This window comes from Phyllobates terribilis, unplaced genomic scaffold, assembly GCF_046119375.1.
Source record: "Phyllobates terribilis strain yellow unplaced genomic scaffold, ASM4611937v1 Scaffold_4__5_contigs__length_816908805, whole genome shotgun sequence".
NCBI lineage: Eukaryota > Metazoa > Chordata > Amphibia > Anura > Dendrobatidae > Phyllobates > Phyllobates terribilis.
Genome location: NW_027362764.1, coordinates 167,954,282 through 167,981,821, shown reverse-complemented (window position 1 = coordinate 167,981,821; position 27,540 = coordinate 167,954,282). Strand labels below are relative to the sequence as shown.

General features: G+C 42.6%; 1 protein-coding gene across 1 annotated transcript in view; it reads left to right on the top strand.

Annotated features, from left to right (window-relative positions):
• The first annotated feature begins 3,060 nt into the window (after positions 1-3,060).
• The window catches only part of HIBADH (3-hydroxyisobutyrate dehydrogenase), a 169,650-nt gene continuing 145,170 nt past the window's right edge, over positions 3,061-27,540 (top strand). Inside the window, exons 1-2 of the mRNA XM_073676564.1 lie at positions 3,061-3,226; positions 17,420-17,577. Of these exons, the coding sequence (XP_073532665.1) occupies positions 3,154-3,226; positions 17,420-17,577 (231 nt within the window). The 5' untranslated portion in view covers positions 3,061-3,153. The remainder of the gene's footprint in view (positions 3,227-17,419; positions 17,578-27,540) is intronic.

Below are 27,540 nucleotides of genomic sequence, written 5' to 3'. Positions count from 1 at the left end.
AACGTAGGGAACCTCAAAACATTATTACTCACCTTCCTGCAGTTATAGGAACTGCAAGTAATGCAAAAACTGCAGTTGAATGCTGGAATAGTTTATTCACAGATGACATTCTGGACTCTATTGTCACATATACCAACCAATATATAGACATTATAAAGGACAAGTTCATCTGCAACAGAACCATCAAGGCCACAGATGAAATAGAACTGCGTGCTTTTTTTGGATTATTATACCTTGCAGGAGCTTATAGGGCAAATAGACAAAGTTTGGAGGAACTTTGGAGTAAAGATGGGGATGGAGTTGAAAAATTTGGCCTTGTTATGTCCATAAACAGATTCAAGCTTCTAATTCGTTGCCTTCGGTTTGACGACAGAACGAACCGAACCGAACGTAAAACACATGACCGACTTGCTCCAATTCGTGATATATTCCAAAAATTTGTTGAAAACTGTAAAAAAAGCTATTGCCCTGGGGAGAATCTCACTATTGACGAAATGCTCCCTGGTTTTCGTGGTAAACGTGCCTTTCGTCAATATATTCCATCACAGCCTAACAAATATGGAATAAAATGTATGCCCTTGTTGATGCCAGTAAGACCTACACTTACAACCTGGAAGTTTATGCAGGAAAACAACCAGAAGGTCCTTACTGTGTCAGCAACAAACCCAGTGATGTTGTAAAAAGACTGGCTGAGCCCTTATTTGGATCGGGTCGCAATATAACAGCTGACAATTGGTTTTCAAATTGTGATCTGATTGATCTGAAAATGCAGAAGCTTTCATATGTCGGAACTGTAAGAAAAAATAAAAAAGAATTGCCTACACAGTTTGTAAGTGTGAAAGGGAGACAACAGTACAGCAGTATGTTTGCATTCCATAATGGAAAGGTTTTGGTTTCCTATGTACCACAAGCAAAAAAAATTGTACTTCTTCTATCAACACTTCATAATGATGATGCCATCGATCCTGGGACTGAGGCACAAAAAAAAAACGGAGATAATTACATTTTATAATGCAACCAAAGGGGGTGTTGATACAGCTGATCAGATGTGCTCAACTTTCAACGTCAGCAGAAACACCAAACGCTGGCCAATGGTCATATTTTTTGCTATGTTGAATTTGGGTGGTATAAATTCACAAGTCATTTACCTTGAAAACAAGCTTGAACCACTCCGTAGACGATTCTATCTGAAAAAATTGGCCCATGAACTAGTGCTTGGAGAGCTACGCAGGAGAAGTATGAAAACAATCGGTATCCCCTCTCGCCTTCAAGTTCAGCTCAAAAGATTCCGCCCAGAAGATGATAGTGAAAATTCACCACCTGCACCACCTCCCAAAAGAAGGAGATGCACCACCTGCACCACGGAAAGCGGAATCAGAAGGCTTTCTAATTATGAATGTCACAAATGTCATAATGCAATCTGCCTGACACATGCAAAAATGATGTGTAATTCTTGCTCTTTGCTCTGCAAGTGTAATTTTTCTGGGGAAACTTCAGGATCTAATTCTGATTGAATATGTGTTTAATAGTACTTAAGGTACCTTAAAATTAAGTTTGCTTCCATAAATTTTCTTTGTAGAGTTTTTTGACAGAGTCGAACTGGGGACTATTTGGCGGGAGTTATGAAATGTTTGTATTTCAGAGTTATTAGTTTTATGTTAAGTAAATGGGTTTTTTTTGCACCTGATTATGTGTAGTCTCTTTTATTACATCCCTATGAAGGTCACTGATCACTTTTAGAGCACTGAAATTGCAAACATTAGATATTATAGGTATTTTTCTAGACTGCGCCTGACAGTCACATTGTATGTGAACTCGTTAGAACCGATATTGTATGTGACGGAGGGTTAAATATTTGCACCAAATTTATCATTAGGGGTAAAATTTGATAAATATGGAATAATGGAATTGAAGTGAGTACACAAGATTTGACTCAAATTACGCCATTTTTGATAAATGTGAACCATTGTGTTTTTATGTTGCACCACAATATTAGCACATTTTATCTCACAATTGGTGGGCTTATATTATTTCTATGTAGCTACATAGTGGCCCCAGGAATGATTTTCTCTGGTGGGCCCAAGGCGAACCAGTCCGACGCTGGTGCCGGGCATAGGGCATTAATGTACAAGTAGTGGACAACTTCTTTAAATAAATAAAAAAAATACACGTTTGGTATCTGTGTACTCGTACTGACCTGGAGAATCATACTGCCAGGTCAGTTTTACCATATAGTGAACATAATGAATAAAAAAAAAAAAAAAAAAAAAAATTGTGGAATTGCCCTTTGATTCGCAATTTCGCCGCACTTGGAATTTTTCCCCCGTTTTACAGTACAGTATTTGGCAGAATGAAAGGTGGCATTCAAAAGTCCAACTTGTCCTGCAAAAATCAAGTCTTCACGCGGCCATAATGACGGAAAAATAAATAAAGTTATGTCTCCTGGAAGAAGTTTTGTGTATAGGGCTTCTAATAACATCGTACAGATTATATATCTATAGATGTAATTTTGTATACAGTGTATAGTTTTGTGTATAGTGTAGAGTTTACATTATGTAACGTGTATGTTCTGTATGTTCCTTTATTCTAGGACCCCACCTATCTGCCAGATACAAAATCTTATGTAAGTGTCAGGAAAAAAGAAAACTAAATACAAATTTTCTCTCTGATTGAAATGAAGGCTACAATAATTCCATTTCTTTCTTTAGTGTTTATCATCTTTCATCTCCCAGACAATGCCCATATGCCTCTTTTTTGCAGTTTCCCTAAAGTGGAGCTCCCCTCTAAATAAAAGCTTGCACCGCAGTGTAATAAATGATGCTGGTGATTAGCCTCTGCCTCCTCACTGACCCCCAGCCCTGCGGTCACACTGGTCCTGGCTCAGGAGCGTCACTGTATATACAGCGCTCTAATCCCCGCCCCCTATTCTTCGCTCCCAGCCAATCCCGCGCTGCGCTTCGCGGGGCAGAGCCCGGCCGCTCTGTAGCTGTATGAGCGAGGTGGGCGTGGCATCATCCCGTCCCTTAATTGGACGTGTATACTGAACCTTGCCAGGGATTGGCTGCAGGAGGTGTCAGTCATTGGGTCCTCTGACGTCACCACCAGCGTCTAATCCAGGATCCTAGCAGTGGAGGTCAGCTGGGAGGAAGAAGCATGGCAGCTCTGTTCTGGAGGTCTGGCAGTGCCCTGCACCGCTCTATCAGCAGGCATGCCCGCCTGGCACTGGGTAAGCCTCAGCCCGTGCTGTACATCCCCTTGTGCATTGCATTAGACAGCGCCATGTACACTGCTTATGTATGAGCTGCTGTGCGGTATAGGTCTGCCCTCACCCCCTGTCATTGCCCGGTCCTCACCTGCAGGGAGTCTCCTGTGACTGCAGCCTGTGGCTTCTCTCCTGTCCAGTCCTGGTCACACAAGGTCTCTTCAGCCATTGATCCCTGGTGTTGGCAGGTGTCAGCATAGCAGATGTCATAGCCGGCACATCCCACCCCACATGTCACACCATGAATGATCCGCAGGTCCTCTTCCCCTGGACTTTCCCTTTCCCTCATACACACTATTAAACTGAAGGTGTTGCAGGCATCCCTCACTCTCCTTAATATTTTGGTGCGAGGCTACGATCTTCCAAAACCAGTGTTACACCTGTCTACAGGTGCTATATGGTGCCAGCTGTGTTACACAGCCAGCATTGGCCTCTCACATTACCAGTTGCTGCTATTTCACTATTAAGATTTCTATTTAGGTATTTACTTGGTTGAATTTGGCCCCTATCACCCTCCACCTTGTGAGGTGATTTGCAGGGTGCTAGAGGGTGCAGCCGAGGGGTGTACGGAAGCTCCCATCTTGGTCCTCCTTCATAGTATTGTAACTTTGCAGTACATAATAGTAGAAGCGATCAAATGATCACCGCTTCTAGTCCCCTAGGACAGGGTTCCCCAACTCCAGTCCTCATGGCCCACCAACAGGTCATGTTTTCAGGATTTCCTTAGTATTGCACAGTTGATAATTCCATCACCTGCACAGGCAATAATTCCATCACCTGTATAATACTAAGGAAACCCTGAAAACATAACCTGTTGGTGGGCCTTGGGGACTGAGAACTAAAATAAAGGATCAGAGGGCGTCCGTCAGCCCAAACTGACAGTACAAGCTTAACCCGTGGCTTTGGAGGGAATATTGCCCCTGTAAGGGTATGTGCACACACTAAATAAATAGTGCAAAGAAGGACCATAATACCCTGCCATGTAAAAACGGCTTGCTATTCATATGTGTAGTATTTTGAGCATTTTTTTTTTACCCTGTTTATATTTGTCAAGATGTAAAGCTGTAAAAAGAAGAGACTGGTCCATACTTCAGACGACTTCAGCTTAGAAGCCGTTTACTATTTCATACATACAAGTAAAAAATAAATGTCTGCAAAGACGATTCTTCAAATACACCACCGACTTTTTCCTAAAGTTTCTTCTAGCTTGACAATTTGGCAGATAACACTGGCAGCTAAAAGATTATGGGCCCGATGCATCTTCACACTGGTGTTGATGAGGTGGTGTGCTGGCGTCAGACACTTCAGGTTTACGGAGAGGCATACACCTGTTCATGAATCAGGGGCGCTGAACGAATGGCCTGTGCCTCAAATCCTACTCCCGCACCTACTGGAGTAAGACTTGTGATGAAGCGAATGGCGCCCCTGTCCCGCCCAGCTCTGCTAATTACAGCGGAGCTGGGAGAAACTGGCGTGAAGAGGCTCTGTCTCTCTGTCGCTGGGAATTCCCTCACCGACTGGCTACAGCAGCATTATGAAGGAGTCTTCGCTGACTAGTTAGGCTGTGGTATCCGCTATTATCATGACTGGTGAACATCGGTCCTTCCCCTTGACATCACCAAAAAATACAGCGCTCCAGTGCTGTTGTTTCTGTATTATGCAACCAACTGCAAGGTAGAGGGTGAGAATTAAAACTGTGCAGCCAAAGGCCTGCTGACTGCTGGGCCGGTCCCGGATGTATATAGCGCGACACACAAATCAGACAAGCATGGGGCGTAGAGCGAATACAACAGACAAGGAGTTCATATACAGAGGACACGCACAATAACCTCTTGATGTGCTATTACGTCATGTTGCGGGTGTATGGAGTGGGCAGATGTGGGCTGTGTTAACAAGGAAGCTTCTACCACTGACAGCAGCAGCTAACCCATTAAATGCTGTTGTCAATTACTGACAGATGCATTTAAACCGCGCGATTCTGTCCAGCGCCTGTTCCGGTAGTCCATTAGTCCCCGCTACGTTATCATGGGGTGTCAAAGGGTTGCCTTGGCAGCCGGATGCGTAACATGGCGGTACTCCTGTGAAGACTACTATTGAAGTATATAATATGAGCGATCAAACGACTTTAGTTTCAAATCTCCAAAGGAGATTAAATAAGTGAAAAGTGTGTGTGTGTATATAGATATTAGTTTTAAATATTAAATTATATATGAATAATCCCCCTTTTGTCACCCATGACGACACAACGAGAGAGGGGATCCGCCCTTGAAGGAAAGGAAACCTTCAAGATAAAAAGGGCGGGGCCTCTCTCCGCCTCAGAGGTTTCCTGTCCTGGATGGGGGACCTTCCTTCTCGTCGGCGGCAACAGCAGCAGGATCGTGTTGCCGGGGCCGGTCGATTGTGGCAGGTCACAGTCTATGCTGCGGTCTGTCCCGTGGGTCCTGGAAGCGCAGCGGAGGGCGCCAACATCTGGTCTCCTCGCGTGCGGGCTTTTTCAGCAACTACACAGCATGGTAGCCAGCAACCCCGTGTCCCGGAAGTGGCTAACCGGAAGTCGCGCCCCAATGACGCACGCAGGGACCTCTGACCCCCGGATGTAATATTCGGGGGAGGTACCGGAAGCTGCGGGAATGCCGGCCGGTGATCTCCCTGGCACAGTGAGGGTACTTAAGGGTAGATCACTGGCTAGGCAGGGGCACAGTGCACTGTAATGGCCTCACAGCAGCTCTCCCCACTGCATCAGCAGCTAGAGCAGCAGACCATGCTGCAGCTGCAGCAGCCTGAGGAGATGGAGCAGCCGCAGCAGCGTCCACCACAGAGCAGGAGCAGTGGGCGTTCTGGGACACGCAGCACCAAGGATTCAAGGTCCAGCTGGCATAGCTCAGGCAGGATCGATGATTCCACAGTCTCCCGAGGAGAAGTGTCGGATACCGTCCTGCCTCTCGTTCCGGTACTCTGTTTTTATCTACTGGGTGGTGAGTGAGCTACGTGAAAGTCGACGTATTAATGTAGACTTTTTTTCTGTTTTGTCTCTCTCTCTCTCTCCCTCTCCTTCCTCCTTTATATGGTCAGGATATCCCTAAGAAATGTATGGGGAAATCCAAGTACAGAGTATGTGCCCTGTGTGAACGGGGTCTGACTAGAGACTGGCCCAAAAAGTTATGCCAGCCATGTATGGAGGGAACCCCGGAATTTGCTTCAAATTTAAAAACCCTTTTTAGGTCTGGGGTGGAAAAATCGCTTAAATCGTTTTCCCAGGCAATAAAAGCGTCCCAGACCCATAGAGTAAAAACTCCACCCACCCTTTCAGACTCTGAATCCGACGAGGGAATGCTGGATGACTCCACTGACTCTTCCTCTTCGGATAGCGAGGCAGGCACAGGTCATTGTTTTCCCCTGGAAAGTGTTGATAGCTTAGTAAAAGCCATATCCTCGTCCAAGCCTCTGGCGAAACACGCGTTGGATCTGGTCACCTGGGTCAGTATAGGCTATCTTACTACTTTTTTTGCATATATTCATTTGTTATAATCACCTTTCCAATGACAGTGTAACTATGTCTCTATCTCTATGACTTTACAATCAGCACTATGCACTTTATCTTGTAATCTATCTAGGGACTCTGTTGCACATTTATGTCTTGTTCTGGTTTATGATTGATTGATTTTTCTGTACGAACATAATGTAAAAGGTACTACCCCTTTGTGACTTTTCTTTTGTGTTAATTTTCCCGTACACACACAAATATATATTTTTTTATTGTCTTCATCTATCAATAAATGTTATATTTTATACTATACTAGTTCCTGTGTCACATATGTAGGTTATTATAGTTACAGACACATGAACGTCTGATTATAGCCCTATATAGATTTTGAGTAATTAGCTTAGTAAAAGCCGTCAGGTCCACAATGGGGTTAGTTGACCAGAAGGCAAAAAAATCGGTACAGGATATTATGTTTGGTACCTTGGATCGGAAAAAACATAGTTTTTCCTATTAACGATAAGGTTCAGGGACTTATCAAGAAGGAGTGGGATAGGCCGGAGAAAAAGGGTCCCCTTCCATCCTCCTTCAAAAGGAAATATCCCATTGATGAGGAAGATACCGCTTCCTGGAATAAAGCCCCGAAGCTGGATGTTGCGGTGTCCAAAGCTTCTAAAAAATCATCTCTTCCTTTTGAAGACACAGGGATGCTGAAGGACCCACTGGACCGGAAGTTAGATACCTTACTTAAGGGTACTTGGGAGTCATCAGCGGGGGCATTGAAACCAGCCATAGCAGCAACCTGTACTGCAAGATCCCTCATGGTTTGGTTAGAAGACCAGGTTAAAAACGAGTCACAGGACTCCAATCTGGCCTCTCTACTAGTATTGAAAGGAGCTGCGGCCTTCTTATCTGACGCCTCTGCGGATTCCGCTAGATTAGCGGCAAGATCTGCGGCCCTGTCTAATACCGGCCGTAGAGCGGTCTGGTTGAAATGTTGCCCATGGGATATACAGACGAAAGGAAAGCTATGTTCTCTTCCCTGTGAAGGAGATTTTCTTTTCGGTACCTCTCTTGACACAATTATTAAGAAAGCCGGTGACAACAAGAAGGGATTTCCTAAATCTTCCTTCTCGGCTTTTAAGCAGTCCTTTATGAGGAAGAAATTTGGCCGCAGAAGGACATCCACAGAACAATCTAGATTGGAGGATCGTTCCAGAAAAGGGAAAGGGTTTTTATTCTTCGGGCCCTCCCAGGATAGTCACAAACCCCCAAAATAACACTCTATCCCAGGTGGGAGGGAGGCTCTCTCTTCCTTCCAGCCTGGGAAAGGATCTCTTCCAGCAGGTGGATCCTCAAATTAATAAAATCAGGATTAAAACTAGAATTTCTGAGGAACCCGCCAGAGAGATTTATTCTGACTACCTTTAAGATCTTCTCTACCAGAACAGCGGGCACTGAAGGAAGAGATTTCAGGTCTCCTGCAAAAGAACGTCTTACTGGAGGTATCACCACAAGAGGAAAGAAGAGGGTTCTATTCCCCCTTATTCCTTATAAAGAAACCGGACAATTCATACAGAGTAATCATCACATTGAAAGGCCTGAGCATTCCATCATTAAAGATGGAAACAATAAAATCAACGATAAGCCTTCTATTTCCCGGCTGCTACATGACAGTGTTGGACCTAAAAGATGCATATTACCATGTGCCAATCCATCACAACTTTCAAAAATACCTCAGAGTGGCCGAACCTGTACAGGGAGCCGTCAGGCACTTTCAGTAAAGAGCTCTTCCCTTCGGCCTAGCAGTGGCGCCCCGCATATTCACAAAACTTATAGCGGAGGTTATGGCTCATCTCAGGGAGGAAAACAGATTGATAATCCCGTACCTGGACGACTTCTTAATAGTGGGAAAAACTCAAGATCACTGTCTGGCCCAAGTGGATCAGGTGTGCACCATCTTAAAAAACTTAGGATGGTGTTTAAACCTAGAAAAATCAAAGCTGATCCTGCAAACATCTCAGATCTTTTTAGGCCTTACTCTGGATTCGGTTCGACAGGACTACTGCCTGCCCGAGCAGAAAAAAAAAAAAATTTAGTTTCAGCAGCCATAACAAACCCAGTAATGACTCTCAGGGGGGCCATGTCTCTGCTGGGGTCTCTCCTGCATTTCAGCGGTATGCTGGGCCCAATTTCATTCAAGGGAATTACAATAGGATGTCCTAAAGAACGAAATCATCCTCAGGGGGCATCTGGAGGCCTGATTAACACTCCCTCACAATGTAATTCAGTCACTGCACTGGTGGTTAATGACTAACACGTTCTGGACAGGTGTCCCCTGGGTTCCCCTTATTACCATAGTAATTACTACTAACACCAGCCCCAGGGGGTGGGGGGCGCACCTAGACAACCACCCGATACAGGTGACTTGGTCAGAGGAGGAGAGTCTGGAGTCTTCCAACATGTGGGAACTTCGAGCAGTAGAGAAGGCACTAATCCGCTTCTTACCCCTTCTACGAGGACATCACATAAAAATTCTGTCAGACAACCAGGTCACTGTGGCATATGTGAACCACCAGGGGGGAACGCTCTCAAAATCACTAATGCAAGTTGCGGGGAGGATATTTTCTCTAGTGGAGGGAAAAGTTTTCTCTTTAAAGGCCCTTCATATCAGAGGAGAGGACAACACGAAGGCCGACTTTCTAAGTTGCAGGCCACTATTGCAGGGAGAATGAACTCTAAATCATTCACTCTTCCGCCAGCAAGTGGCCATGTGGGGGTCTCCAGAGGTCGACCTATTTGCGACTCGTCAGAACAGCAAATTAGAAAAGTTCTGCTCACTGAATCCCACGGAAAATCCTCTAGTAGTAGACGCCTTCCAGTGCAGATGAGATTTCAGTCTGGCCTATGCCTTTCCCCCAACGTGCCTAATTCGAGCAGTGTTGAGGAAGATCCGGGAGGATCAGGCTTGAGTGGTCCTCATAGCCCCCTTCTGGCCCAAGAGACCATGGTTCTTTTGGCTGAAGAGCATGTCAATGACGAACTCCTGGATTCTTCCAGAGATTCCCGACCTTCTTGCTCAAGGTCCTATATTCCATCCTCAGGTGAAAGGATTGCACTTAGCGGCCTGGAACTTGAGAGGTCGTTGCTAGAGGGTCGGGGTTTCTCATCGAATCTAGTTACTACTCTTCTAGGTAGTAGGAAACCAATCACTACAAAAATTTACAGTAGAGTCTGGAAGAAATTCTTGTCCTCAGGGATTCCCCCGGTTGGGGGGGGGGGGGGTTCCCCTAAAGGCCATTTTGGAATTTCTTCTAAAAGGGCTGGAAAAAGGCCTAGTGGTTAGCACCCTAAAGGTCCAAATATCTGCCTTAGGGTCTTGTATAATTATAATCTGGCCGGTAACAAATGGATTTCCAGGTTCATGAGGGCATGCAGTAGAGCCAAACCAGCCCCTATAAGAGTCCCTTCTTGGGATTTAAACTTAATGCTAAACGCTTTAACAAGTTCTCCCTTTTGAGCCCCTTAGCTCAGGGTCCATAAAATTACTTACCCTAAAAACAATACTTCTTGTCGCCTTAACATCAGCATAGAGATTTAGTGAGTTACAGACTTTATCTGCAGATCCACCTTTTACCTTAGTTCTAGACGATAGGGTATTTTTGAGACCAGACCCTGCTTTCCTTCCTAAGATTGTTTCTAAGTTTCATTTCTCAGGAGATAGCCCTACCTTCCTTCTGTCCTGAACCAAAAAATAGCAAGGAGGAAAGATTTCATACCTTGGATGTCAGGAGATGCCTTATACATTATTTAGCATCCACAAGCTCATGGAGGAAGGATAGGGCTCTATTTGTCTCCTTTCAGGGCTCCTGAAAGAGATCAAAGGTCTCAAAAGGCACTCTATCAAGGTGGATCCGAGAAGCCATCACGATGCTTATGCGGGATCAGGCAGAGATCCTCCTAACAATCTGAAGGCCCACTCTACACGGGGCATGGCTGCTTCCTGGGAAGAAAGAGCGGACGTGCCCATTGAGCAAATATGTAAGGCAGCCACATGGTCATCTCCTTCCACTTTCTCTAATCACTATAGGCTTGACCTTTCTGCCTCTGAACTCACATTTGTGAGAAGGGTTCTGCAGGCTGTGGTCCCTCCCTTACATACCTAGTTCTCTGTAATTCTCTCGTTCCGTCATGGGTGACAGAAAAACACTTATATTACTTACCGGTAATGTGTTTTTTCGGAACCCATGACGGCACCTTTACATTCCCTCCCTATCACTATTGTGTTCACCTTCCGGTTCGTAGGTATTGAAGTATTCACATGGGTGAAATTTGTTTATGGTTAATAAAATTATGTGCTCTAACCGGAGAGTCCTCTCATGCTCTGTAATCCACTGAGGCGGAGAGAGGCGCCATCCTTTTTATGTTGAAGGTTTCCTGTCCTTGAAGGGCGAATCCCCTCTTTCGTTGTGCCGTCATGGGTTCCGAAAAAACACATTACCGGTAAGTAATATACGTGTTTCGCTCAGTAAAAAATGTCAGGTAAGCATATTTGTTATCACTGCATCCGTAAAAGTCCAATCTATGAAATTATAGAAGTGTTTCTCCTGTATGGGAAATGTAAAGCCAATCAGAAATCGTAATTTGAAACACCCAAGGACTTGCATAGCTGAAAAGTTTGACACACAATAATTTTTTTTTCTTGACATTTTCAAAAAATGTTAAGCTACTTGAAATGTAAAAAAAAAAAAAAAAAAAAAAAAAATTGCAAGTTTGGTATTGATGTATTTGTACTAAGCTGGAAAATCATGTGGCCAGGTCATCTTTACCGCACAATTAACTCCAGGAAAACAAAACCCTTAAAGACCATGCCAGAATTGCATTTTTTTTTTCACCATTGTGCCTCACTTGGAATTTTTTTCCCTTTTTTTCAAGTGGACAGCACATGGACCCATTGACTTTCATTGATCCATACATACAGATCTGTTTATAAAATGGATGTATGTCCAGTCTGCTCTGCGGTATCGGCCATGGCTGGTTTGGAACTGATCGGGGACAATCCCTTAAATGCTGCTGTCAATTGCGACAGTGGTATCTAAGTGGCTAAAATGGGGTTAAAAGACCCTCTTTGACAGGATCGACCACCCACGATTGTAATTGTGGGTGCTAATCGTTGCCATAGTACCCAGAGATCATTTGATGACTTCCAGGCTATGGGGGCCCTGTAAGATTCTGCTGTAGGCAGGGTCCCACAGGCTGTGTCAGTGAGCCACTGATTGGTCTCATACACTGCAGGACTCATGTACTCCAATGCCTGAGACCTGAGTTCAAAGTGAAAAATATTCATGTCCGACAGTGGGACTAAGTGGGGAGAAAAATGCACAAAAATCCCGAAAAGATGATTCGCCACTAAAAACGCAGCCTTTGTGATTAAACAAAAATAAGCAAAAAAAAAAAAAAGTTTACTTAATTGCTATCGCCGCATTCAGAATGATCCAATCTATAAAACGGTCACATTATTTATTCCGTGTGGCAGACACCGTAAAAAAAATAAAATAAACCGCCAAAAATGTTGGTTTTTCATCTGTTTTGTGCAGCTCTGCAATTGAACAGTTCTGTCCTGCATCAGGAACACCTGAGATGTGGGGGTGTCAGGCATCACACCCCTACTAGTCAGATAATGCTGACCTATCCAAAGGATAGGCCATCCATATAAAAGTCTCGCACAACCCCTTAAAACTGCATTTACAATGAAAGATGATTGTGAACGAGCCGTCTTAAAAAAGCTCATTTCATGTTTATCTTGCAATGTAAACAGGCGTGATATGTGGTGTCACCTTCATGTATACATTTTTGGGAAAACAACAAAGAAAAAAAAATACATACCATACATGTAATTTTTTTCTTCTTTCCCTAAGCACAGTGTTTTTGTCTATATGCTCTCATTTTTGGGGAAACAAAGGGAAAAAAAAGTTTGAAATTAAATGCTAAGTTTTAAATACAATCACTGCTATTATATCAATATTTAAAGGGGAAGTACTGTACTAACCTCACGCTGAAAATTGTCACAACTTTCACAACACTATAAACATGTAAATAGAACACTTCAGACACTCATGTATGAATACCTGCCACATCCCAAGCTAAATCCTGCGGATGCATATTTTCTAAGTTAAGGGGCCTATCGGCACTTAGTGCTGTGATCAGGGCCCGGATATGATCAATTATGTACAACAATGTCTTTAGGAAGTCTTACCTCCCAGGGCTGTGGATTTGGATTCTGTGTCCATTTTGGTGGCGTCGGAGTTGGAATCGGTATAAAATGGACCGACTCTGACTCCTAAAATATATAATAAATCAGTACAGTAGTACAATGCAGGATGTGCTGTAAATGTTTTCATAAGAATTTTGGAAAGTTATGAAATGTCCTATAAATGTCTGTCCTGTTCCTGATCTAAGGATCTGGGCTTTTAGTTGAGATGAATCTGTGCTGCACTTTATGTACACGCTCAGTAGTGAGGCCGGGCTGTGGAGTTGGAGGTTTGGCTTACCGACTCCACAGCCCTGCTTTCTCCTCCTCCTCTGGGATTCTGTGCAGATGCACAGGCTATGGGCCCACCCCAGGACCTGTACATCTTTATTTTGCATACATGTTTTCATCTTTGTATTTCACATCCTTGTATCTTCATTTTGCATTTGCACACAAAAGCAGCAAGGTTGGATGTCCTACGGAAATCCTGAAAACATGACCTGTTGGTGGGCCTTGAGGACTGGGGTTGGGGAACCCTGATTTAAAGCACCATTCCAGTGTGTGTGTTTTTTTTTTTCCCAGTACTAGAGTGGTGCTTCTAAACTAAGGTAATTTCCCCTGGTATATACTTACTTGCCACCATCGTCACCTTTTTTCAGCGCCGCTTCGGTCCAGTGACTCCATCTTGTGACCGTAAGTAAGAAGCTACGTCACAAGCTCTCAATGCAAATCTACCCGAGTCAGAATGAGGCTCTCATTGACTTGTATTGAGTTGTGACCTCCGGCTCGCTACATAAAACACTGGTCACAAACTACCGGAGACCGACAGGAGTGGCGCTGATAGAAGGTGAAGACTGCGGCGAGTAACTGTGAGAGTAGGGGCAGGGACCTTAGTTTAGAAGCACCATTCCAGCGCTGTAATAAGAGAACATACTGGAGTGGTGCTTTATGTCTTGTAGGCACTGAAGTGAGGCCTACATGCATCCAACTTGCCTTTTCAAGACCTCCCACAGATGCTTTACCAGGGAAATTTGGAGGCAAAGTCAGCTCCTTGAATTGTTACCGTAGTTACATTGAACAATTTTTGCAGTGTGGCATGGAGCATTATCCTGCTTAAAGAGACCACTGCCTTAGAGAATACCATTACCATGGAGGGGCTTACTTGGTGTGCAGCAATGTTTAGGTAGGTGGTATCCACATACATGTCAGGGCCAAGGGTTTCCCAGTAAAAGTTGACCTGAGCATTACACTGCCTCCATTGACTTGTCTTCTCTTATAAGCGACGCACAAGTGCCCAGGTGTCAACATAGTTAACATTGTTTTTTTAATTATCAGAACTGGGTCCTGTCTTCCAAGGCTCTACCGTCTACTCCTGATGATGCTTTTATGTCCATTTTAGGTACTTTTTGGCAGTGGAAATGGTTCAGAATAGAAACTAAGCAAAAAGGTGTGATTACAGTTTGACACCTTTTTATCATATTCAGCGAAAATGTTTTTTTTTTTTTTCTTTTTAGCAGTTTGTGCTATAGAAGGTTGTCAGACAAGACAGGCTAGCATTTGTTAATTTATACACCAATGAACACCAAAGACCCTGTTGCAGGTTCATCAATTATTGTTTCTTGAGACACTTTTGGTAGGCACATTCTGTGAACAACCCGCAATACTTGCTGTTTTGGAGATGCTTTGACCTAGTCGCTCAGCTGTCACCATTTACGCTTGGCCTTTTTTTTTTTGGTATTCTATTTTCTGGATGAAAATTGTATGTTTTTTTTATTTTTTATTATACACATGAATTTAGCCTTAGAATTGCTTTTATGATCTCCGTAGACATCTCGTTGCAGTCGACTATGGTTTGTCAGGGTATGGACCTTCTGTAACCTATTGTTAGGCAGGAAGGACGACTGCGTGGGGTAAAATTACTCTGCGGCTTCAGTGTTCGAGGTGAAGACCATTCCAGCTTGTAGCCCCCTCCTTTCTCTATTATTAGTAAACACCCAATCATGAAGGACTCCTAGTGCATTCTCCAAAGGTGACCTGTAAGGCACAAACTCTAGAATCGAGTGCCCGCAAATGAAACAGGATGATCACTAGAAGTTCTTCTCTCTTATTGCTTTTCCCTGGAGTGTGTTGCCTTTTTTTTTCTTCCAGTTAATGTGTTATGTATGCCTGGTCTTTAGGAGCATATAACTTGGATTTTGCTCATGCATCTCTCACCTTTGTACTTACGCTGTACATTGTGTGAAGACATTTTACATTCCGCATTCTTTTCTCTGTATTCCTGCAAGGGCCTCTGATGTGTGAGATATGATTGATCACGACAGTCACTCTATATTGGTGTTTTGTCAGATTACAGAATCTTAACAAGCTGCATGGCTTTTAACTGCTGAATAAATGACAAAATGGTCAAAATTAATGTGCGTATTGTTGGCTGGTACTGAAAACCTTGACTTGCCCAAAGTGCCAAGCTCCCTGCCACTGTTCCTTTCATCTGTCACATTTGAATAGAACTGAGTTGGAACCAAGCTTTTTGCAGCTTTTCCATTCACTTAGATTGGATATTTATACTAGGTGAAGTCATGCGAGTTGAATAGTTTGAACCATCATGTGGTTGGAGGTGGCCATACATATTAGTTTAAAGTCAATCAGTCCATTAGCAGTGGCTGGTCTACTAGGCAAGGAGCACAGCGCTTGGAAGCTTTTAGGCCATCTTTAGCCCCTCTGCTCCTCCAGGCAAAGTGGTCTCATATGGGGCAATGGATAGTTCAGTTAGGCCAGTTGCATAGCCATAATACTAGTCGATGAAGGTTCCCAGATGTATTCAGTTCATTGCCTAGTGTCATTAAATGTGTGACCAGTTTGGACAATGGTAACGAACATTATGGACTAATATTTGTATGACATCATGAACCTACTTATCCAACCTAATATCTAAGACCATCTTAAAGGGAACCTGACAGCTTACCCAGGCCCCCCAACCCCCACCATATATTTATACCCTTCCAAACAAGCCCATTTTATTGTCTTATTGATTTCCTCATATGCCCAAAAATATTTTTAATACTTAGTCCCCACCATCTCTGCAAATCTTAGCCTCCCTGACAAGGTGCATAAGCTGTGTGTACGCACCCTGCCTACCCTCATTGGCACACTGCCCATGCCCAGGGAGGCAATGGTGACCTATGACACAGCGAGCCGTGAGATTTGCAGAGCCGGTGGTAACTGCAAGATGTGTTTTACGTTTCGGCTTTCTCCCTGGGCATGCGCAGTACGCCGATGTATCTGGGATACAGAGAGGCAGAGATGTGCACAAAGCCAGCGATGACGCCATTTTTAGAAATCACGTTACTCACGCAAAAAGTGTGTGATTACATGATTAATGGAATGACTAGTCTGGGGAAAACACCTCCACAACCAGTCACCCACTAGTTAGCATATTAACTGCACAATATTAAAAATTACTTTAATTAGCAGAAATGAAGATTGAGTGTTAATGTGGTGTGTAGTCTTAGGTGTTAATAAATCCGACGTGCTCTAAGGAGTAATGCCATTCTCTACACTGAGAAGCATGCCTGATATTCCAGGGTAAGGAGACTTATAGGCCACAATGAGAAACATTACATCTTAGACCACAGTCAGAGACCTTGCACACAGCCAAATCAGATCTCATTCTTTACACTGAGGAGGGGCAACACCCAGAAACAAGTGTCTGGAAATTGAGATTTTGGTTTGGCTTTTATCCCAAGTAATATAGCATGGCTCTTTAGTTGGTCAACATGGCCTTTTAAGATTGCTACTTCCAGTAGGTGGCACTAGAGTTCAAGTCCTCTTCCTCTTTGAAGAGACAATTTGCATAAATCAGATGGGACTGAATAGAGCTCTATTTAGAGCAGTTTGCTTTTTAATTTTTTTTTTAAAAATTACTTCTTTACTCACCCTCCCTGGGTCCACTCCTGCTACCTGTGTCTGCCTGCAGTACTGATGTCACGTCGCCAGCGCTGCAGCTAATCGTTAAATTCTGTGGCTCTGTCTGAGTAGATGGTACGAGGCGCTCAGAGCCACTGAGTTTATTAATTGGAAAACCCCTTGAAATATGATCTCGAACACAAATCAATGCTGCATGACAAAAATACCACATTTTGTTCACATTTTCAGACCTGAAGTGTGCTCTATTTCGAGCATGATAGGCCCTTCACATAAAGCTGCAGGTCTAGAACGGTTCTGGTAGCATGATCCATAATGTGCATATTAGCATTTCTCTATTGAGTGAGCGCAATATAATGGTGAAAGCCATCGACATTTGCCAGACTTGTCAGCTGAATACAGGCCACGCAGATCCGGAATATCCGAGAACTTGAATTCCCTAGACTTCATCTGAACAATTACACAATATTAATCTCTTCTGATTTTCTTTGTTTTCTTCCATCAGTTTCCAGGTCCATGGCATCTAAGACTTCTGTTGGATTTATCGGACTGGGGAACATGGGCAATCCTATGGCAAAAAATCTCTTGAAACATGGTTACCCAGTTATTGCATATGATGTGTTTCCAGAAGCCTGCAAAGAATTTCAAGATTCTGGTGCACAGGTATAGTCCTGTATTATTTTATTTAGTTAGTCTGTAATGTACTTGGTCAATATGTGATCAGCTCCATACAAATGGTTAAATTCAATGTGGAATAGAATAAAAAATGGACCATCCATGGATTTTTTTCAATAAAAAGCTTTTTTTTAATTATGTTTTGGAATTGGACAGAGAACTTCGGACTTCATATAGTTTGTATCGGAATCTTAAACATATCATCTTACAACCCCACCCAAATAATAAAGGTATTTTAGTGAAGAAATTTAAGGATTTTATTCTTGATGACCATGTCATCTATGGTCTGTTTTTGCTTCCATGTTGAGTTAATCTGCTGGAACTGGCTCAAGCTCATCTGTACCTCAGGAATCATAGCTGTAGCCTCCATTACAGTCACTCTCAGCTCAACGAAATTAGCATAAATCAATAGTATATGTGATCAGAGAATTCTGCATTTTTCCCCACTTATGAGCCACTTCTTCCCCAACCCACCTCCCCTTGCCTTTTGAACTCATCATCCCCTCAAAAGAAAAAAAAAACTGGAATCCATGAAACCAGACTGTCTGCCAGCACAGTGAGGTGTCAGGTTACAGCTGCTGCTATACTTTATTTTGGAAAACAGGGGAGGAAGGCAGTTTGAGCTGCATCTTCAAGCTACTTCTTTAGGGCCCTTTCACACTGCATTCTTTGCCACGTTCACTGGTCCCTCGCAAAACGGGATTCGGGCTTATGTGCCAACAGGGCCATTGACTATAATGATGCCAACTGAGTAAACGTGTATCCTTTTCGGGCGTATACACCTAATTACGCTTTGATTCTGTTGGCATCATTATAGTCAATGGTCCCGTCGGCGCATACACCCGAATCCCTTTTTGCGGGGGAATTCGGTTGTAAGCTCCGACAGGACCAACGAACGTAGGACAAAGAGCAGTGTGAAAGCCCCCTTACCTCAATTCAATGCTGGATTCACAGCCATATAGCTCAGTACTGCTGTTTATTGCCCTCTGTGCTGCTGCTTCTGTTTGTGCTACATGGAGAAAGAATAGGCGCCCACTAGCTTATAGACGACTGAAAATTATACAGAGCCTGTAGAAGAGAAAATACAAGTGATAAAGTGACCAGAAATAGTTGTTATACCTCATTTACACAAACCCGACAGTCTATTCATGCATTGACAAAAAAAAAGCACTTTTAACTGAAACTCATGTTAAAGCAAACCTGCTTATGAGCATTATTATTATTTTTTTTTCTAATATAACTTTAATTTGCCATAGAATTACCACATTTTTTCAGACTATAAGAAAATAGGAATTGTTTTTTTTTTTTTTTTTTTAGAAGATGGGGGGGGTCCGTTTTATAGTCCAAATAGGTATCTTACATGGGGGGCGGCGGCTGTGAAGCTGGGGTCACAGGAGGCGTGGTCCCTCAGGAAGCCGGCAGTGGCAGAAGTGGAGCAATGCTGTGGGCCCTGGGTGAGAAAAGGGGGGTGTCCCAGCAGCAGGGGGGTTTCGATGGTGGTCAAGCGGGATCTCAGGAAGCAGGGTCCCTCTGTCAGGAACCCGGTGGCAGCAGAATTTGTGAGATGCTGCGGGGCCGGTGTCGGCGGTGAGGCAGAGCGGAGTGCATTGCTTTTCCGTCGGCCATCTTCCTGAAGATGTGGTCTACAGGGAAATTTTCCTGAGGCTCGCGGCTCCAGAAAGTTGGCTGCTGGAGGCGGCGCATGCGCGGTTGAGTTCTCGGCTGGGCCGAGATCCCAGTCTGTGCATGCAGCCCCTGGCTTCAGGAAAACAGCCGCTGGGAAAGCTCTGCCTGAGCGCCGATACCGGGCCCGCAGCATCGCACAGCTTCTGCCGCCGCCGGGTTCCTGAGGGAGGGACCCTGCTTCCTGCGATCCCTCTCCAACACCACCGCAACTCCATGGTAAGCTACATTCGGTCCATAAGATGCACCACAATTTTTCTCCCAAATTGGGGGGGGCGGGGGGATGCGTCTTATGGTCCGAAAATATGCTAGTTGTCATTTCAAAACAAAATCTTTCTAAATATTTGTTAACTTTGTCTAATCACTTGATCTTGTTAAAGCAGGAGCTGCTATTACATTAATGTCCTGTTGTAACTTATAGAAAAGCTGTTAATATTGTTTATAGCAATACTGTGTGTAGTTATGTAATTATTTTAATGTACTTTTTGCATGTTTTCAAATTCCTTGCTGGCAGTTAATCTATAGGAAATGTCCTTATTTACTTTTAGTGGATTATCAGTTGTGGTTTTGTGATGATCTCACAAGTGCAGGAGAGCACTTCAGAGCTATGTCTTATACGCACAGCTGATCACATGACCTGAACAAATTTTTGTCCATTAGTGGACATAGCAGGGAATCTGTCATCAGGTTTTTCTATGTAATCTGATAGCACCGTAATGATGATGCAGAGACCCTGGTGTCACTTACTGAGCTGTGTTTTGCTGTTTTAGTACAATCAATGTTTTATCAGCAGGAGATTATCACTAGAGGACAGCTGGCCTCCTGTTCTAGTCCAATCACGCCTGCAGCACTGATTAGCGTCTGTCACTATACAATGAACGCAGAAAGCTGTGATGTGGACAGGGATATACACAGTTTAACAAATGGGCTCTGTTAGATCTGCAGCAGAGAAAACTGTGACTCTAGAATAACTGCTGCACCCAGTAAACGAAGTGATACATCGCTAGAATCAGGTTCTCTTTCCCTACCTCATGTTGCTGTCAAATTTCATAGCAAAAACCTGCTGACATATTCCCTTTAAGGGTATGTTCACACAATCTCTCATGCTGCGAGAGTGGCAAAAAAAATGCAGCCAAATTGCACTGTGTGAATATACCCTCAAAGGGGTTTTCCCAGGAACAAAGGTTAATTTTAATCAATAGATGTTGGAATAATAATTTCCATAATTGGATGTGTTAAAATAAAATGTTCCTGTGCTGAGGTAATCTTTATAAATGTGCCCCTGCTGTGTATTGTGTAATGGCTGTGTCTGACCGTGCAGGGACATGGTCTGATCATACCACAGCTCCTGGGCAGGGGGGGAGAAAAAAAAAGTATACAGACATTACAGCAGGGGATTGCAAAAAAATATTTATTTGAAGTAAAACATTGTTTAAAAACACAGTGAAATGTTTTACTGCACAAAAAGAATCAGCTGTGATCCTGTGCTGTAATGTCTGTATACTCTTTTGCTTCCCCCCCTGCCCAGGAGCTGTGGTATGATCAGACCATGTTCCTGCACGGTCAGACACAGCCATTACACAGTACACAGCAGGGGCACATTTATAAGATTATCTCAGCACAGGAACATTTTATTTAAACACATCCAATTGTGGAAGTGATTATTATTCCAAGATCTATTGATTAAAATATACTTTTGTGTGTGGGGAAAACCCCTTTAAGGTATGTATTGTAATGACTGATAGCAGCAATTGGTGTAAAGTAGATTTATAGAAAAACGTGTAACTTTCCATTATACAAAAAAAGTAACCTTTTATTTGTTTACCTAGAATGCAGCAACCCAGAATTAATGGGGTAGACAGTTTTGGCCCCCATAGCACAGCTATCTTCTTTTCCACAGTTTTTTGAGTGTTACTTTTACTTTTATGTAAAAAATGTTAAGTGTATTCTGTGGGTCAGTATGGAACTATCAAATGTATGTGTTCTATTATAGTGCACAAAAGTAATAACCTATAATTGCCTTCTAAAAAAACATCATTTTTTTATTTTTACTTGCAAACTTTTTTTTTCTCCCTGTTGACCAAGGTGTTTGAGGCATTGTTAATTTTTGGGCTGAATTTGATGTTTTCATTGATACTTTTCTGGAGGAGATGTTATATTCAATATTTTATATATTTATTTTATTCTTAGTTTTTCCTGCTTCTCAAAAAAAAAAAAAATGGCGTAAATCTGTCATTGTGTTTTTTGTTTACTTTTTTAATGTGTTCATGGTTCAGGGTTAATAATATGATCGTTTTATAGTTCAGGTCGTTACAGACATACATCTGTATAGCAATACTAACTATGTTCTGTTTTTTACATGTAAGGCCACGATGCAGAAATGCTGCGGATTTTACATGCGTTTGTCCCACATTTTAGCATCACTTGGAAAGTGCTTGACAATTTGGTCACACTATATAAATCCATGCAACCAGCATGGATTTATATAGTGTGACCAAGTTAATAGTTAAAAAGAATGGTAAAAAATAAACATTATACTCGGCTTCTGACGGCCCCCGGTCTCCTTTAGCGATTTGTCCGGTCTCCCCGGTGTCTCGCGGTGGTGTGAAAGGACCTTTCATGACGTCATTTAGTCATGTGACAGGTCACGCAACCACCGATGTCAGCGGTCGCGTGACCTGTCACATGACTAAATGATGTCATGAAAGGTCCTTTTAGACCATCGCGAGCTGCCGGGGAGCCAGGACGCATGGCTAAGGAGACCGGGGGCCGTCAGAAGGTAAGTATAATGTTTTTTATTTTAAAATCTTTTTTTTTTTTTTACAGGTACTATGGTACCTGGGTCTGGAAGGGAGTCTCCTCTTCTCCAGACCCGGGTGCCATCCGCACATTGAATCGCTTAATATCCACATGTGCACATGTAGTCATGCGGATATTAAGCAATTCAATGCAAGTCAATGGCGGCGAAAACGCAGCGCTTACGCAAAATAATTGGTAGTGCTGCGGATTTTTCCGCAATGATAATCCGCAGCGGAAATTTCCGGAGAATGTGCACAGCCCATGCGGATTATCATTGGGGAACATGGCAGACCTTCTACCAAGCGTTTTTTAAGCGTTTCTGCGGCGGAATTGCCGCTGCGGAAATGCTTAAAAAACGCATGGTGGGCACACAGCCTAATAAAGCATTTTTATTGGAGGTGTGGGATGCTATAATTTCTTGTGTGGGGTTTTTTTTTTTTTTTTTTTTTTTTTAGTTTTCTTTTCAGTCAGTACTTTTTTTTTATTGGCCAATAGGAATTGACCATTTTTAGTGTAAATCAATAAACTGTTAAATGAGATCCCTTTGTGCTGATTTATATTCATATTAGATCTGTCATTGGAGAATCACAACGGCGTTGTTTTGGATTTTATTTCAGAAACCTTTTAACAGGATATTCCCATGTCCAATATTTAGACATAAGGACAATGTTTAGAACTTCTGTAGAATTACTGTGAATTTGAGACTCCTTATTTTTGAGATCTTGATCAGATCCTTGACAATGAGCTTTCGAGGCACAAATACGTTTAGTCAGTGTGAGTTTAAGATTATTTGTGGCTGAGTTTAGGATAGTTTTTTGTCTTTGGCTCATTTTGTCGATGAAAACAAGGAGAGCCTCCTGTTTGTTGGCATAAGAGCAGAATGACTATGTATTTCGGATAGATGAAAGAATATAAGTAAGTGACTGACTGACTGGTATATGTAAAATATTAGTTTGAGGGTCACCTGACAACCTTACATTTACTCAGAATTGACACCTGTCTGTGTTTTTAATGAGGTTTTAACGTTGATGACGGAACTCATCACAAAAATGGGTCCTAGAAATTTTATTGCTGGTCTCCACCTGCTTATTGGGGCCATCTGCCCGTAAGTCTGGAACGTCGTGGATGTATTCCAACAGGCCTAATTAGCGAGTAAAGATCCCTCTCTTTTTCATTGAGCTTTTTGGTGGTAGACAGCAATGTTCCTTTTCAGTCTAAGCAGAAAGGAACTCCCTGCTGGGCTTTTGAAGGGTACTAGGCATTCTTGTTACTTTGGACCGTGACTTCCACACAGTTTCTTACTTGGCATAAAAGTGTGAAGGCATTGCCATCCTTTCCCAACAATAAAATGTTTTCCAGGACTCTCTTTTTACAAGTGCATACCTATTTTATGATGGCGTGCCCAGGCTTTTAACAAAAAAGAAAATACTCCTGTTTTTTTTATTTGTTTCTTTGCATACTTCAAGAATTTAAAATAATTCCAGTCATTTTTTTTTAGCTGCAAAACCTAATTTATCTGTGTACATAAAGCCTGTCTAATTTTGTAGATATGAATTGATGTGTTGGGATGTTTTTTTTAAGCAGGAATACAAAAGAGGGTAGTATGAGTTCTTCAATTTTCAAGTCCCACGCCCCCCCCCCTTCACCGCTGTATCGGTACCCTGCCGTTAATGGCACTACATCTATAGGATAAACGGCAACATGCCTCAGGTTTATTTTTATTATTTTTATCACTCTGATCTGGGTCAAACGAGTTTTATTTAACATGTATTGATTAAACACTTTTAAAATACATCTAATTTATCAAAGTGGTTTTGGAGCATATTGAGCCTATGTAGCCTTACCTTACCTATTACTTGGTACACTTTTGTGCCAGATATTTGTACAAACTTTTTTTTCCGTTAATGCAATGTATCACATTTAGGCTGCATTCCATTCTGTTACCCTACATCTCATTTTCCGTAAGGTCATGCCCTTGTCGGACAAGGTGTGAAGAGTGACGAGAATAGGTTCCAGGGCTGTGGAGTCGGTATAAAATGGACCGACTCGACAATATATAATAAATTGGTACAGTAGTACTATGCAGAATGTGCTGTAAATGTTTTCATAAGAATTTGGGAAAGTTATGAAATGTCTTATAAATGTCTGTTCTGATCCTGATCTTTTAGTTGAGATGAATCTGTGCTGCACTTTATGTACATGCTCAGTAGTGAGAGGAATCTGTGCTGCACTTTATGTACACGCTCAGTAGTGAGGCAGTGAGAGGAATCTGTGCTGCACTTTATGTACACGCTCAGTAGTGAGGCAGTGAGAGGAATCTGTGCTGCACTTTATGTACATGCTCAGTAGTGAGGCAGTGAGAGGAATCTGTGCTGCACTTTATGTACACGCTCAGTAGTGAGGCAGTGAGATGAATCTGTGCTACACTTTATGTACATGCTCAGTAGTGAGGCAGTGAGATGAATCTGTGCTGCACTTTATGTACACGCTCAGTAGTGAGGCAGTGAGATGAATCTGTGCTGCACTTTATGTACACGCTCAGTAGTGAGGCAGTGAGAGGAATCTGTGCTGCACTTTATGTACACGCTCAGTAGTGAGGCAGTGAGAGGAATCTGTGCTGCACTTTATGTACATGCTCAGTAGTGAGGCAGTGAGAGGAATCTGTGCTGCACTTTATGTACACGCTCAGTAGTGAGGCAGTGAGAGGAATCTGTGCTGCACTTTATGTACATGCTCAGTAGTGAGGCAGGGCTGTGGAGTCAGAGTCTATAGTTTGGCTTACCGACTCCTCAGTTCACATTCTGCATACGCATTGTGTATGTGTTGGACATGTACCCTCAAAAACATATACGACCTACGTCTGCCTGTATTTTTACATAAATTTTGAGCTTGTGTTATGTACATCCATATCTGAATAGATTTTGTAAAAAAATGTAAAGTCCGTTTTCAAAATTTTTGTAAAATATTTTAATGCACAAAAAAATAATACATAATCCTAAACAGATTGGACCATCCTTTGGAAATTTTGATCTGACTTCAAGTGAAATGTAATTTTTAAAGAAAGCAGAAGTGTAAAATCATTAGCCCAATCCTACAGGCCACTTGAACTTTTGAAAACAGTTTTGAACCTTTGAAATTGTTCCAGAAAATGAAGTATTTCTGCCTGAAAATTATTGCATTTATACGTGTTTATTTCCTTTTGTGTGTATTGGAACAACACAAAAAAGGCTAATTGGACATGCCGTAATTTTACACACAACCCTAAAAAGTGGTTTGGTCAAAATTGTTGGCGCCCTCAATTTAATATTTGGTTGCACACTCTTTGGAATAAATAACTGCAATTATTCCTGTAACCATCAACAAGCTGCTTACACCTCTCAACTGGAATTTTGGATCTCTCTTCTTGTGCAAACTGCTTCTGGTCTCTCCTATTTGAAGGCGCCTTCTCCCAACAACAATTTTTCTACAGGTGGTCAATGGGATTTAGATCCAGACTCACTGCTGCCACTTCAGGACTCTCCAGCACTTTATTTCCATCCATATCTGGATGCTTCCTGAAGTATGTTTGGCGTCATTGTCCTGCTGGAAGACCCATGACCTAGGGCGCAAACCCAGCTTTTTAACACTGGGTACTACATTGCCATCCAAAATCCTTTGGTAAAAGGGGATCTGAAGGCGCTTCCATTGGTGGCACCTGATGAAAACTTTTCATTGTGCAATTGGTTCAAATTTAGTATGCTTTTATTTTAGTATGTTTTTACCTTTTGATCCCTTTTTTATATGTATACTTCGTTTGCACTTTGAGTGTCGGATCATTATTTCAGCAAATAAATACTAGAATCTTTCAAGTTTGCTACCTTCCTTCACCTTAATTTTAGATAGGAATTCCCCTCGCCAACGGAAGGGCCTTCAGATCCCCTTCTTTTACCAGACGTTCACGTGGAGGAATTTCTTTGGGCTAGGAAAACTCTTATTCCACGGTCCTCTGATGATCAGCATGCCGTTGAAAGGATTTCCACCTGTTTAAAGTGATTAAAAGTGTTGTGCCTACATCGCACAACCAGCTCAGGTGAGCAGACTTAAATATTGTTTTTTTCATATTGAATACACCACTACTTACTAAGCTCAGATAGAAAACCACCCCAAAACATCTTTGAACCTCCACTATATTTGACTGTAGGTACGGTTGTCTTTTTTTATTCTTTGTAGGCCTCATTCCATTTTCGGTAATCGGTAGAATGATGTGCTTTACCAAAAAACTCTATCTTGATCTCATCTGTCCACAAGACACCCTCCCAGAAGGATTTTGGCTTGCTCAAATACATTTTGGCAAACTGCAGTCTAACTTTGTCTGTGTCAACAGTGGGATTCACTTGAGTCTCCTGCCATAGCATTTAATTTCATTCAAATGTCGACGGATAATTTGCGCTAACAATGATGCATCCTGAATTTGTAGGATAACTTTAATTTCTTTAAAACTTGATTAAAGCTGCTTATCCACCATCCAGACTATCCTGCGTTGCAACCTTTCATCAATTTTTCTCTGCTGTCTACGCTTAGGGAGATTAGCTACAATGCCATGGGCTGTAAAACTTCTTGATTATGTTGCACACTGTGGACAAAGGAACATAAAGATCTCTGGAGATGGACTTGTAACCTTGAGATTTGTTGATATTTTTCAATCCTTTTGGTTCTCAAGACCTTAGACAGTTCTCTTCTTCTCCTTCTGTTCGCCATGCTTAGTGTGGCACACACATACAATGTAAAGATTGAGTCAACTTCTTCCCTTTTTATCTGGTTTCAGGTGTGATTTTTCATATTGACCACACCTGTTATTTGCTACAGGTGAGTTTGAATGAGCATCACATGATTGACACAAAGTTGTTTACCCACAATATTGGAAAGGTGCCAACAATTTAGTCTTGCCCATTTTTGGGGTTTTGTGTGAAATTATGTCCAATTTGCCTTTCTTTTCCTCAGTTTTTTTTATGTTCAAATACTCACAAAGGAAATAAACGTTTATATCAAAGCATGTGTAATTGCTATAATTTTCTGGAAGAATTACTTCATTTTCTGTTAAAATTGTAAGGGTGCCAGCCAGGGGCGGACACAGACTGTAGTGGGCCCCTGTGCAAGAAATTTTGGGGGGCCCCCCCTGCCCTTCATAAGGCAACAAAGTTATGTAAACATAACCCCCCATGTGCATCTCTCACCCCCCCATGTGCATCTCTCACCCCCCCATGTGCAGCTCTCATCCCCCCCATGTGCAGCTCTCATCCCCCCCATGTGCAGCTCTCATCCCCCCCATGTGCATCTCTCATCCCCCCCATGTGCATCTCTCACCCCCCCATGTGCATCTCTCACCCCCCCATGTGCATCTCTCACCCCCCCATGTGCATCTCTCACCCCCCCATGTGCATCTCTCACCCCCCCATGTGCATCTCTCACCCCCCCATGTGCATCTCTCAC